Source organism: Psittacula echo (assembly GCF_963264785.1).
Source record: "Psittacula echo genome assembly, chromosome: 6".
Lineage (NCBI taxonomy): Eukaryota > Metazoa > Chordata > Aves > Psittaciformes > Psittacidae > Psittacula > Psittacula echo.
In genome coordinates this window covers 21153909-21168707 of record NC_137743.1, presented here as the reverse complement: position 1 = coordinate 21168707, position 14799 = coordinate 21153909, and the positions used below count along the sequence as shown (strand labels likewise).

The following is a 14799-nucleotide window of genomic DNA, read 5'->3' as shown; positions in this document are numbered from 1 at the left end:
TGTACCAAGATCAGATGTGACATGAAACAACAAGTTCTAAAACCAGAGTAGATGTCAAAAGTAGAAGTGCAAATGACACGTTCTGAGTGGCTAATTTTCCATGATACTTTCAAGTGGCATTCTACAACTGTTTTTTCACGAGGTCTGGATTTTTGTGCTGAAATATTTGGAAGGGGTAGCAGTTTGGGCAATTCTTTCACTTGCTATATGCTACATGAAAAAGTGTAAAATATTAAAATAAGACATTTTAAGCATCCAATATGTATTTCAAATACCTTGCCTGCAAACATTTGACTCTTATTTTTTATATCAGTTGAGCAGGCTTTAAAATATCAAGATTTTTATTCTCTGGAAAGCTTTCCAACACGTCTACAGACTTCAATCAGGTCATTCCATCAGGCTGGAATGTTTAACAGCACTCCAAGCAAAACAGTGATAAGTCAAATTCAATTTGAATAGGTTAGAAAGAATGATGACAAGAATCAGCATGGGAGGAGAAGGGATTTTTTTTTTTCCTGTCTTATAGGAAAAGAAATACATGCAATCCCAAAGAAGAGCTATAAACATGAAGAACCTGAGAACAAATACACAGTGGGAGATCAAATGACTCTCAATATCTGCACTGATGGAGAACAAGAAAGGAGCATGCTTTGCATCATTTCACATTATTATATGCTGCTTTCTCCACAAATTATACAGCACAAACTTCTGCTTCCAGGTGTAGTATTTATAAATTGTTCTGGGTGTACAGGGAAGTAAATAAAATCTTACAGGTTCCAAAACAGTCACTGCAATAGTGAAGGTGGGGTGGGAAAAGATGTTAATTTCTTCATTTCACTGATTCACTTGAAAAGTATGATACAAAAAACTATGCAAATTGAAACAGAGAATGTATCTCAGAGCCATAACAACATGAGATTAGTTTCTTACTCCAGAAAATTTTTTAATTCCCACAAGTGAGAAAATCCCTACAGAAATTATACTATTCCTTCTCTCAGAAAAATTGCATACACTTTCTCACTTCTTACAAATGCCATGCTAGTTCCACAAATCTAGGAAGTTCTCATCCAATGTTAAAATGCAAAGATGACCAAAGGTTTCAGAGCAGTTGAAAAGTTAAAAGAAAGTAAAGGGTCCTAAAACATCTCTGATAAATGCAACTTAGGACAATATTATGAGATTTGCAGTAAGACTTACCCATTTCATCATCAAATATGGATTTTTGTTCCATCTTTTTCTTGGTCTTCTTCTCTTTTGGTTTTACAGTGAGAGCCGCAAAAATATCAATGTTATCGTCAAACAGGTTGGTTTCTGGCATTTTCTCTTTTGCTTTGTTCATTGGTTTAGTTGCCTCAGTAGCAAATATATCATCCTTGGAGCAAAGCATAGAGAGACTGTCAATACACACCACACAAAAACAACAGTTAAATTATCTGTACACAGAGCTGAGATGTTTAGAAGACTGACAGCCTTGGGCTTCTCAAACCCAAGAAGTCCCTTCTCCCTATGGAGGACTTGCAGAAGTGCCTTAGTATGGGATTTTGCACGAGTACAGCACACAGAGGCTTGTATCAGTTGCCCAGCCTGCCAACTTTCTTCCTTTTGAAAAAGAGTTATTTGAGCTGCTGTGTTGACCAGACAGCTAACAGATAAGAACCAAATACTTTATTACTCTGAAAAAGGTCATAATCACAGGTATGTTGTCACAGCACATTCAGTGACATGCCTGCTCTGTGTTAAGGCTCCATTTTTAATCTACTCTTATAAGGGGTGAACAACTAAAGAAATGGTTTCTATTGCCCAGTAGCAAGCACGATTGACAGTTTACTTCACTGCCTACCCTGTGCACCCCAGGAACTGCTTTAAGCAGTCTCCATTAAGCCTGTGTTTAAGTAGAGGGGTCCGCATAAGGCCCTCGGGATCAAAAAGGCCAAGGTGTCAGGCTCAACCACTACCTCAAAGATATCTTGAACAGTAGGGTCCACAGCTCGCCGGACAGCAGATTTCAACTCCTTTTTTCCAGTTTTCTGAGAGGTGAAGAGAGAGTCTTCCTCTTCCTCCAAAAAAGATACAGGGCTGCTTTTTGTTGAAGATTTTTGCTGTACAGGCTGGAAGAGATCATTGCTGTCCTGATCACCCAGAACAGACAGATTAGGCTTTTTCTCCCTGCCCTTGATGGGTTTGTTAGCCACACTGTTTGGCATTTCCTCCTTTAACTTTGATTGTGCGGCTGGTCTGGATGTCAAGCTGCTTACAAAAAGGTCTTCAGATTCAAACAGATCATCCCCTTGGTCTGTGGATTCTGGAGGAAGGAGTTTGTTTGTCCCAACAGACAAAACACTGCCAAGAGCTGGTAGTGACAAGCCAGACAGAAAGCCATTTTCCTTGGACTCTGCTTCAGTAGTGACAGGCTCCTTTATGTTCACTACTGCTGATGTCTGTGTTGGTAGAGACAACTGCAGTTCTTTACCAGTGTTCACCTCCTCATTCTCTTCAGACTCTTGGGCAGCTAGGCGGCGGGCCATTCTGCTAGGAGGTCTTCGTTTTCCTGTAACCTTGATCCTGGTCTGCAAGAAAGTAATAAAAGCAGAAAAGTTATACAAAAGGGAAAAAACCCTTACACTTCACAGAAGACAGGTTAGGATCCCTGTTATGCTTCCTTGTAGCACTTTACCCTCAAAACATTGCAATTAACATGCATTACCCATTTCATACTAACACACTGAAATGGAATTTACTACAACTTCTGCTCACAGCTCTGGTTTAAGTAACTTTCAAAGCAACATGTACATTTAAGCAAATGCTCAGTTGGGAATCTTGAGCAAGGAATGCTGAGCACACACATGGATTAAGGCTATAGGGAGAAGCAGCATGAACTATTCATTATCAGCTCAGCATCATCCATTCTCCCCATTTTTCAGAAAGGGGAAAGATGGACAAGTGGGACATTCAAGCTTAGACTAGTTTGCAACAAGGTTCATAAAAATAACCCAGAACATTTGATTTGCTGCCCTCTGATCATTCCACAGCAGGTGAAATTGGGGTATGAAAGCAACAGCACTCACTAGTAGAGTCACAACACAGGTCAGCAAGCCACTCTAGTCCCTTGGCATTAGGTAGTACCTTGCTAATCCAGGGACTGCTGCAGTACAGTTAGTCTGTGCAAGCCATGACTAATTAGGTTTTCCATTTAATTTCATTTTATGCATAGCCTGCTGTACTTCATTCCACTGCTGCTTTTAAGACACACATCCTTCCCTCCCCCAAGTTTCCATTATAGCCTCTAACATATCCTACATGGACAGGAGTATTCACGCAGGTAGGAAAAAGAGCGGAACAACTTCCTCTTCTCTTTTGTTAATTGCTGTGTTGGGAGTAGGACAATCTGGATGGATATGCTATAAGACAGCTTAAAGAAACAATATGCTTTTGTCAGAATCATTGTATGAGCATATCTGCCTTCAGAGTGTGAGGCTGTACTGATCAGAGCATGGCTGAAAAATAGGAAAATTATGATTGAAGGGAGATGCACTTGAAAAAAACTGATCCCAGCTCCATGAACTGTTCTTTGAAAGGACAGCCAGAATGCCAGGCAGGTTGCTTTGCTTCAGCCTTTGGAGAAAAGTAAATTTGCCCATATATACTTACAGCTTAAACTCAGACTTGAAAACTGAAGAAGTAATGACATGCCAAAATTAAGACAGGTAATGTGAGCCACAAAAAACATTCACTGTAGTTACTGAGATGCTTCTTCTCAGCTTACTTCTGTAAACGAACATGCATCAACATTCAAGGTTGACCATATGTACCTTTAGGAGCTTCGTTATTTTGCAAGCCTATCTATTTAAAAGTACCATGATAGAGAGGTTTGTCTGTTGTGCAGGATATGCTGCTATTGGAAACAACTGTGCCTACATGGTAATGCCTTAGTCTGATGTACAAGCCTCAAAACCATTTGACACTAAGGAGTCATGTCAGCCATTGTGGTGACAGCTCTTGTATCTTCCAAAGTCATCTCTGCTGCTCATCCAGTAATGAACAGCCCCAGCAGCATTCAAGAAAGAATCAAAGATAAGATTGAAGTCATCTTGCTCAAATCACTGCTCTTGGCAAATCCAAGACATTTATAAAATCATAAGCACCCAAACTGAATTTTAACTACATGGTTTTTGGGTTCCTGTGTTTTGATATTTTTTTAAGAAAAAACTAAATCTTTAATTAGAATATGCCTTTTGCAGTCCACAAAGTGAAAGGTATGAATAAAAAAGCCCAAGTGAGTCAGGAGGCAGAGATCTACCACGTCAGAAGCTGTAACATTTGTTTTGGTTTGGTTTTGTGGGTGTTTTTTCTTTAAAAACAGAGTTTTTGTTTGAAAAAGAATTGGGAGTGACCATCCAGAACTGGCTGGATGGCCACATGCAAAGAGTTGTGGTCAGCGGCTCAATGTCCGGCTGGATACCAGCAAAGAGTGGTGTCCCTCAGAGATCAGTGTTGGGACCAGTCTTGTTTAACATCTTTGTCGGTGACATGGACAGTGGGATCAAGTGCGCCTTCAGCAAGTTTGCCAATGATACCAACCTGTGTGGTTCAGTTGATATGCTGGAGGGAAGGGATGCCATCCAGAAGGACCTTGACATGCTTGTGAGGTGGACTGATGCCAACCTGATGAAGTTTAACCATGCCAAGTGTAAGGTCCTACACCTGGGTCGGAGCAATCCCAGGCACAGCTACAGGTTGGGCACAGAAGAGATTCAGAGCAGCCCTGCAGAGAAGGACTTGGGGGTGTTGGTTGAGGAGAAAATGAACATGAGCCGGCTTCAGTGTGAGCTCACAGCCCAGAAAGCCAACCGTATCCTGGGCTGCATCAAAAGAAGCGTGACCAGCAGGTCGAAGAAGGTGATCCTGCCCCTCTACTCTGCTCTTGTGAGACCTCACTTGGAGTATTGTGTGCAGTTCTGGTGTCCTCAACATAAAAAGGACATGGAACTGTTGGAACAAGTCCAGAGGAGGGCCACGAGGATGATCAGGGGACTGGAGCACCTCCCGTATGGAAAAGAGGCTGAGAAAGTTGGGGCTGTTCAGCCTGGAGAAGAGAAGGCTGCATGGAGACCTCATAGCAGCCTTCCAGTATCTGAAGGGGGCCTATAGGGATGCTGAGGATGGACTATTCATTAGGGACTGTAGTGATAGGACAAGGGGTAATGGGTTAAAACTTAAACAGGGGAAGTTTAGATTGGATATAAGGAGGAAGTTCTTTACTGTAAGGGTGGTGAGGCACTGGAATGGGTTGCCCAGGGAAGCTGTGAATGCTCCATCCCTGGCGGTGTTCAAGGAAGGGTTGGACAGAGCCTTGAGTGATATGGTTTAGTGTGAGGTGTTCCTGCCCATGGCAGGGGGGTTGGAACTAGATGATCTTAAGGTCCTTTCCAATCCTAACTATTCTATGATTCTATGATCCAGGACAACTTGACATTTTTATCCTCAGAGGAAGTAAAGGTCAACCTACAGGAGGGTTGTGTTCTTGATATGTTACCACAGCAGCTGTCCATAACATACTTTGTAGTTAATCTAGAGAGATGCCTTTTTTATGGTTTTCAGGTTGGTGTTTCCTGGAATAGGACAAGATGCTAAAATTTTATGCTAAAATACCTTTACACTATAGGGAAAACCACTGTATTTGGGGAACATGCCTCAAAAAGGCACAGAATTGGGCATATGCACAAGCCCCTTACAGAGTTAAGGATGTAGTAGGCTTGATTTTCTTTTCAGTGGTTCTAGTGAGAGGGGATTAGATTTCCCCACCTTTATTTCGATTCAGATAGACCATGCTGTTAGCAGCACTTGCATACCAAAACACAAAGTCCTGCATGAAGACAGACTGTGTTTTTAATCTCCCTTTCTATCCTCCTAAATACCAAGGTTACCTTATTTGCGCTGTGCAGGGTATCTGCTTGCATAGGCTGATCAAAGCTTACACCCAGTTCTTCATTGTTTCCTGCAGCAGAGAAGGCTTCGCTGTTCTGTACATCTCTGGCCTCATGCAATGGAGCATCTGGAACTGGTAAGGGGGACTTTACACTGGAGACCTTAGGCATTGCACCAGGCAGTAAGGCTGCAGGGTTAATAGCTAAGTTAGCCTACAGCACAGAGAAAACAAAAACACACACAAAAAGAGATCATGTTAATACTGCTTAAGAGCAAGTGTGGCTTCAAAGAAGCAGTAAGAATTATCATACATGGGCATTCAAGTTCTACAAGTGCCTGGTCTTTCTTACACCTGTGCACTTCTGCGTCTCCCATGTCCTCAGTCTCACTAAGCCTGTGGAGTGCTCAATACTCCGTGTAAGAGCTTCAGGAACAGCACGGCCACATTATGTCAGACCAAACTCCTACGTAGCTCAGTATCCTGGCTGAGGACAACGGTTCTGACATTAAGAGTGATACTGTGATATTGGCAGTTTAGTCATTTCATGTCAGAAGAGGGACATAACCAAAACCCCAAGCCCCTAAGAGTCTCTTTATCATAGTTAAAATAGTGCTGAGAACAATCGGAGGTCAAAGAGAAGCCCACCCTCTGCTCCCAGAATAGAGTAAATAGTGCTGCTGAGAATCAGGTCTGAAACAGGAGAGGAAATAATGTTAAACATGCAATGCAAAAACAGTAATAGAATATATGCCACTTGAAAAAGAAAAAAAATGCAAGAGCAAGGCAAGGAAGTAAAAAGATTTTGTTTCAGGGAAAGCCATCAGTGAGGCAAGGAAGACTTTTTTTTTCTTGAAAGTCAAAATGCCAGTAAAGTTAATTACTTGTAGCTTTTCAATCCGAGATGAGGGCTCTTTGGTTTTAATAGGAACAGGACCTGTAGATTTCTGAACAAAATTACACTGAATTAAACAAGTGGGCAAGTTGTTATCAACCAGACCATAGTTTGCATTTTAATATATCTATAGAAAGCAGCTCACTGCTTACCAATTTCTTCTGAAGATACCTTGCTATCATATTCTACTGCCACAGCTACAGTCACTCAATTTTCAGCTTTAGTGCCCCACATGCCATAGCCTCATCTTTACTATATTTCATTCCACCCTCCTTCTAACCACTATTATACTTTGCCATAGTATTCCAACAACTTACATCTTCTCCAGGTCACACACACCACCAGTCAAATCAAACTGTGACAGCTACCTCCTTGCTTAGTCCCTCCCCTACGACCCTCTGAAGTCACATTGCCAGATTATGGTATAACTAACTTTTTCTCTTTGTGACAGGCTATAATAGGATCACAGACTTCAATGAAGCCCACATGGAAGCTGAGAGCTACAAAAAAATTGGATCTTTCAGCCTGCAAGGAAAATAGCTTCAGTGAAGTGAGTGCTCCTCTATAGAAAGTAAGCCATTAGGGCCAAAAATTAGACTAGTCTAAAAGAGCAAGAGCATCTGTTTAGTCTGAAGACTTGGGTCAACTCTAGGACTCAGAGATGAACTGAATCAGCTAAGGTGCTTTTCCCAGGGCTTGCTGTCTACAAGCTTATAGTCTACATGGTTCTGTGAGCTGGGCTGTACTGCTGTGGGTGTGCCTGGGCAGTTAGAAGTCCTACAGCTCTGCGGTAACTGAGGGTTCAAGGGTTAGGACACTGGTTTGAAGCTCTTGATAGCATGATATCGGAATCCTAGAGTCTGAGGAGATGGTTCTCCACTTGAATGTGTGTGGTGTTCAGATGAACCTCAGACAGGCTGAAATCATTCCTATACCAAGCTGTCAGTAGCTACAAAAGAAAAAAAAAAAAAACAACCCACAAAGGAAGATGAGCGTGGTTCTGCACTTCAAGAAGCACTTCACCATAAGGAGACAGCCTAATTATCAGCCCTACAGACTTGCTCTGTGTTCCTCAGCCCAGAGAAGAAAAACAACACCCACCCCCACGATGAAAAGCTAATCTCCTACAGATGGAAATCCAACAAGCAGCTCTTGTGAGGCACCAGCCAGAATTTAGATCCAGGCTGCCTCTCTCAGAGATCCTTGGTTCTGCAAGAATTAAGGACAGGAGTAGGAGTCTTGTTTGCTCGTCAAAAGTCTCCTAGATAAGATTCTCAACAGCCACAGATTTGTGCTGCATGCCCCAATATCCTTTCTGAGAAAGGATATATACTTATAAGGCTTATACTTTAAGGATCACATTAATTCCAACAGACAATGGCACTTCAGAAAAGAATGAACAACAACCCATTTTCAGTCCAACTGGACCCAAGGTGTAGTTCTTCACTGCCTTGTATTTTGCGCTTGTAAGTATGTGGGCAATGAATAAAACACTGTATAAACAGCATTTAAATATCTCGATAGTAACAGTGCACCTGCTGATAAGTGAAGACAAGTTTGACCATGCATTACCACTTTGAGCCAGTGAATCCAGACATTAGTTTTGATCTTTTCAAGAGACTTACTTAAAACAAAATGATACCTCTCCTTTTTCTTTGCCTTCTGTTCAAAGCACAAGATTTAAGTACTTGCCTCTGTAGTTACTGCCTTTAGAGCTTCATCTTGTTTGGCACTTAGAGCATTTTCTAGAAGGTTACTGCTCTCCAAGGAAGGTCCAGTACTGGCCTTAAGTGTTTTCTTCTCAGGTATTTTCTGAAAGCATTAAGAGCACAAGTCAACATGAATCAGGCAAAAAGCATGGTCTGCAGATCAAAAAAAAAAAACAAAACCACAAAACCAAACAGCCAACTACAAAAAAAAAAAAAAAAAACAACACAAAAAACAAAAAAACCCACCCCCAAAAAACCAAAAGGAACCAAAACAAGCCAAACTTTTTAAAATCTTGCTTCTATCTGAAAAGAAAACTAACCACATCTTTTAACTCTGCAATACATAGTAGGCATTGCCTTTTGGCTCTGCAGTGACAAGGGCCTTCCACTCCTCCATTCCTTCTCAACCTTTGCTGTCTATGCAAATGATAAATGAAAGTTTCAATAAACTTCCAAATGCATACCTATTTCTTCATGCACAGGACAGCAGGAAAAGGAAAGCACAAAGCTAGCTAAAGAACACTGCTATTTTTATGTTTTCAAGCAAACAGGCTCCATATATAGCTGCCAAGCGCTAACTACTTAAGATCACCCCTTCCACAGTAGTCAAAGAAACCGTTTCCAGGAACTATTGCCAGTTTTCTAGCCTAACTTCCAGCTATAGGCGTGAAAATAGACTAAACTGAAATTTGGCTTCAATTGAGTCAAGCTATGTATATTAGAGTAGCATTTTAGAATGCATGTTAGGACTTTGAGGTCAGGCCACCTGTAATGCAGTCTGGTTCATTACTGCAGCTGCTCATCCTCTAAAAACCACCCAGTGCACACAAGGGTTTTAATACTGCATTCGTTACCTTAAATCATACCAACCTGCAGACACTTTAACTATGTAAGTCAGAGAGCAAGGCTCATCAATCAGACATAAACTACAGGGAAATAATATTTGCAAGTTAAAAAGTAGAACAGTTAAACAATACAAACTTTACTACTCTGATTTCTGCTCTGGTGTGTACGCTTACACTTAAGCTAGTCCCAGTGGTACACAGAAGAAAAAGAATCCAATCCTCTCATCCCAGCTTTCGGAGACCTAATGCACCACTCTATTCCCTATTTCTTCAGGGTTACAATGGCCATTTCTGTTCTTCTCAAAGTATTTGAGAAGCCACTTCATTTCTTGTGGAGATACATATGGAAAAAAAAAAATCCCTTCCATACACTTCTTTCCAATGTCTTTTATATAATCCATTTAAAGTAGAGGAACTGATACCGGAAGGTTTGTTTTAGCAGTACTGAAGAGATCATCCTCATCGTCATCTCCAAAAAGCCCTCCTCCAGATGATGGCTGCAGGATACGGTTTGCAGACTAAAGAGACAAAACATAAAGGAAAGATGTATCACAGATCACACATCTCCTTCAGGCCATGATGCTTGAACTGATATTAGCACTAGGTCCTCCCTGGAAATCAGTGATTTCTAAGCAGTGTTCAAACAAGGAACACCAGTAGGCTTCATACTTCAAAGACTTCTTAAATAGCAGGTTCAGAAGAGGACTTTGAACGCACCACTGACTTCTTGGGGCTGGCAAAGAGGTCAACATCTGGATCATTGTCCTTCTGAAGTTTGTGACTGAAGAGGAGCTCTTCATCTTGAAAGACTCCAGTGCTTTTGGGCTGAGTACTTTTCGCAGAAGCCTGGAAGGAGAGGAGAAAGGTCCACACACTAAGAAACTCCTTCCTCATGAAGGTTATTTGCCTAGTAATAAGGCAGGTTACAATTTACCTGAGGTTACACTACAACCCAGGTAACAAAAATACAACTTTAACTGACAGTTATATATTTTTTCTTTAACCCAATTTGCAAAACTTACAATAAAAGTATTTGTATTCACAGTTCAATTTGAGGAGAAGACATTAACCAAAAACGTATCTGTGTCTGCTGACCTGAGACCCGGCCCTTCTATTCACCTGTAAAGCTTCCTTAGAAGGAAGAAAAAAGTTTTCAGCATGTTATCATGAGTGTATAGTAAGGTTTATATTTCAGTAAGACTTTTATGCGTTTTGAGGTTTTCAGCTGAGGGTTTAGGACAGAAAAGTAAGAGAAGAGAATGTGGTTAATTATTTTCCTAAGCTACTTTGTAAAAGAAGAATAAAATTAAAAAGAAAGAATAAAGTGGAAGGCCTGTAAAGCTATTTTCTGTTGCTAGATTCCCCATTCCCCTGCCATTAAAGCAAACACACCTCCACAATGAAGAACAGAACATTGTCTGCCTTTGGCAAGAACTTGTACTTTCAAATTTGCTGGTGGGGTGGGAAGGCTGACAGTCAAACATATCACCTTATCAGTCTTCCACTATCTGGCAAACCAATCAATATCAGCTGCTTGGACATCAAAACTTTCTATATCAAAACCCAGGTCACCTTCTTAAAGCCCTCCAACTGCTGTTTATGCCCTGATACTTGAAAACCTAACGTACATCTAGAAGGATCCATTACTCGAAATGCATATTAAGCTAAGCGAGGAAAATAGTAGCACCTTTCAGATTTGCCTATCAAAAAGATTAAGCTCCTAAATTACCTACTCTGATTTTTGCATGAATATGTATTTCAGCACCTTAATCACATCGTGACTTACATGCTGACAGCTGAGTACTTTGAAGGAAAGATTTGAACAGATTTGTATCTTTCCCAAATTCACAGGGCAGATGTGGCTTCTTGCAACCATCTCACAGTGTGCCTCCCCAAAAAAACAGACACAACATACATTCACAACAAGTCAATAAATGCTCAAGCTAACTTATCTGTTTTAACTCAGAAGCAGCTACAAACAGGGATAATTCTCCAAGAGCCATCTATTTTATTCAGTTCCAAAGACTTCTGAATGAAGTGTGTATAGCCTTTAGGGTTGATAACTTTACATGGTCACACTAAGATGATTAAACCTTGTGGTATGGTGTAGTACATATTTTTGACACGACTTTGACTTTACAGAGAAAAACTTGGTACATCTGCATCAAGTAGAAACAAGAACATTGCTATGGATTCAAGGATATTGCTGCTGAAGATTCAAAGTCTACCTCTTTATGGTATATGCTGTATCAGGAAAGCCAGACAGCAACAATATGGCAACTGGAGTCTTTTTCAAACAAAGTGAACACATACTTGAAAAACAGAACACAGAACTAAGATGATTCTTGCTGAAGCTAAGTCTGCAGGTGTATATCCACCAAGCAAACTGCAACAATATAGAGAAAATAAAGGTATAAACCACAAGGCTTCAAATTCCACATCCTTCTACTTCCTAGTACCTCTGACCTTGAGGGGAAACTATGAAATCAGTTCTGTACAGCAGACATCAAGTAGCTGAATCAGAACATCTGTACAGAATTTCTTTTCATATGAAGCACACAGTAAAATGCTTTCAAGTTTGTGGGATAGGAAAATTTACAAAAGGATTCAGGATCATGGGGAAGAGTAGGAATAATTTCCCACCCAAGAATCAGAAGCTTAGGAATAGAGAAAGATTAGCCTCCATGACATGAAGAGAGGGAAGAGTAAAACAAAACCTTGCTTAGAATAGTAGAGGTAGAAATACTATTTCTTAGCATTCAAGATTTTCCTTAGACTCACCACACAGTCTTTCTGTGCATTTTTAATGCCATCACTGTATTCCAGTCTCTCCTCTTCCTCGTCTTCCTCAAACAAGCTTAACACTTTCTTAGCTTGGGTCTTGACATCTTTCTCCAGGGCAGGCGGTGATGTTGCAAACAGATCTGAACTGCTGCCTGGCTCTGAGGATGCTGCTGCAAAAGGCTCCACCAAAAAAAATATTTAACACATCAGCCTCGATTTAGTCTGCCCTCTAAGCTTCCTTGGTTAAATACTAATAATGGCCAGAGTTCTACAATCCATTACCAAGAAGACTATATTTGACTAATTTTTAAGTAGACAGAATAGCAACATGCAGATTAACAAGACACAGCAGATAAAGAACACACTTTCTGGCTTTCAAGGAAACACAAGTTTCCTCCTTTACGCTACACTGTAGCACTGTTGATAAGCAGCTTCCAGTATAAGGTTTCCTCCTCATCAGTATGACAGGTTGCATGTGCACCACAAAGCTGCATTAAGCAGTTTTGCCATTATCTCCAAGGTACCTCTTCATGCAACTTGGGACTCTTTGGTGTGGGGAGCATTCCTCGAACCTTGAATGTACTCAGGAAAGTGCAAAACATGATAATTACTCTGGAAATTCATCAGCTGATAATTCTCCAACACTCACTCAGTAAAACCATGCCCAAGGTTAAGTTCTGCTAAGGCTTCTTCAGTAACAGACTCAAATGTACACCTTAACACTGTTCTGTAATAGTGATGCCCAAGAGAAAAATCACAAGCCTGAAAGCCACGGCTACCAACACCATTTCTAACTAATCAGACAGTACATTGTATCCTTTAAAGGAAAACTCTGCTCCTGTGAATAAAGATTACTCAACCCACTCTGGAAGAAAAAAAGAAAAAAACAAACTGATTCTCTCAAAGAGAAACGAAAAGAAAACAAATCAAACCCAACAAAAACTCACCTGAAAACAACCAACAAAAAAAACCAACCACCAAACTAAACACCCAAGCACCAAACCCAAACAATTCGTTCACGTACTTCAGTTGGGAAACAACTTCTAAATGCCATTTAAGAATTTGCTGTTTGACTGACATACAATTTTGCTAAATGTAGACAGTTATTCTCTCCCCGGCAATAGAAGAGGCAATCCAGAAATAGAATTCTGCTCCAGAGCACTACTCTTAGATTGTTGGGTTTTTTTAAATGAACCTTTACCAAACTTTAGATTAACATAAGAAAATCCCTCACTTTTTCCTTTGTTTGCTGCCCTGCAACATCTGTTCCTCTAGGCACAGCAACTGCTCCAGGCTCTTCTAAACACCACAGTGTATCTTCTGCCTGGTTAGACTTTACTGCTCTATCTGGCAGATCTTTCTTCTCCTCCTTTTCTTCTTTATTAAATAAAGGTGGTTCTTGTGCTGGTTTTACTTTCTCCTGCAACATTAAGAAAGTGTTGGTGACACAAAAGTGGTGGGTATATAAGTAGTATACACTGCTGTCAGACAGCAGAGTCTCAGCTGGCCTTCTGCAGTGATATGCTTGCATACTTGCTTGACTTCTACTTTCCTCCCATGGGACATTCTGGTTTGTGACTTTTGATTTCTAATACTACAGGCTCTTCAGTCTGGTTGCAGAGTACCAGAAAACAGTTGGAAGCTTAGAGCAGATACCCTGGGAATCTTGTCTGGTTGGTACACCATTTCTTATGACTGCTAGCAGCCAGACTGTGGCTTGCCCGTTTCTTCTGCTTCTTCTACTCCCAAGCTTATTATCTTTCTGGGCCAGGACAAGACTTCCTGGCAAGCAGAAAGGCAGGGCAAACACACACAAAGAGGTACAGGAATTCCCACTACAGATACAGCTGTGCTAAGCTTTTACATCTCTTACTCTCAGTTCCAAGCAAAACCAGACAGATAGTCTGAGCTAAGGTCCTAAGCAGCTAGCATAAGCACCCTCAACAGAGGGCCAGTAAGAAGCCTATAGACACATCTGAATCAGCTTGTTGTCGAAGTGATACAAAGGGCGAAGCCCTAGCTTCACAGTCAGCTACTGGTACTCTTACTGGTATTTTATGGTTAAAAGCTCTCAAAACATACTCAGAAAAGGCTTTTAGAATAAACCAAATAAATTTAGGGTTAGTGGTGAAGAAAATCTTTAAATCTCTTAGGCTGGTGGTAGTAATAAGTTTTACATGTAACAGTTCAGTCTTCCCTGTTCCCATTCCCAGTTTGCTAGAACTACCATTGTCTAAACCAAGTTAAGACTTATATTCAGTACCTAAGACGGTCTAACTATAAAAAGACCAAGTGTTCTGCATTAGTTTTAAAAGAAAGGGCAGGTACCACTGCAGCCTTAGCAGCTGAAGGAAGTAGCGTTGATTGGGAGCTGAAGAGCAATTCTCCATTAACAGCATCATCTTCAAACAACAACGACACCTTCTGTGCCTTTCTTTGGCTGCAATGAGAGAGGGGAAAATGGAAGATTCAGTGTGAAAGTTTCAGAAGCCATGCACTGCATCTGTTTAAAAGTATCATTTAGGACCATCATTTGCATTGTAGGATAACAGTCTCACTTGGCCTTCTGCAGTGATCTGCTTGCAGACTCGCACCACAAACACAAACGAGGTAAGAAGAGCACAGCCCTATCCATTCGTACTC

The 14799-nt window shown here is 40.9% G+C and overlaps 1 protein-coding gene across 5 annotated transcripts in view; it reads right to left on the bottom strand.

Annotated features, from left to right (window-relative positions):
* The window catches only part of LOC308223179 (WASH complex subunit 2-like), a 37103-nt gene that overhangs the window by 2400 nt on the left and 19904 nt on the right, over positions 1 to 14799 (bottom strand). For 3 of the 5 annotated variants that reach the window (XR_013957248.1, XM_080621891.1, XM_080621892.1), the window contains 10 exons: positions 14485 to 14596; positions 13391 to 13576; positions 12154 to 12336; positions 10090 to 10218; positions 9795 to 9890; positions 8511 to 8630; positions 6808 to 6870; positions 5925 to 6137; positions 1956 to 2567; positions 1198 to 1372 (listed from right to left, as the gene is read on the bottom strand). Coding sequence is in view for 4 of the 5 variants with exons in the window: in XM_080621891.1 (XP_080478017.1) it covers positions 1198 to 1372; positions 1956 to 2567; positions 5925 to 6137; positions 6808 to 6870; positions 8511 to 8630; positions 9795 to 9890; positions 10090 to 10218; positions 12154 to 12336; positions 13391 to 13576; positions 14485 to 14596 (1889 nt within the window). In the remaining variant the exon portion in view is untranslated. The remainder of the gene's footprint in view (positions 1 to 1197; positions 1373 to 1955; positions 2568 to 5924; positions 6138 to 6807; positions 6871 to 8510; positions 8631 to 9794; positions 9891 to 10089; positions 10219 to 12153; positions 12337 to 13390; positions 13577 to 14484; positions 14597 to 14799) is intronic. The other 2 variants (XM_080621893.1, XM_080621894.1) reach the window with 2 other exon arrangements.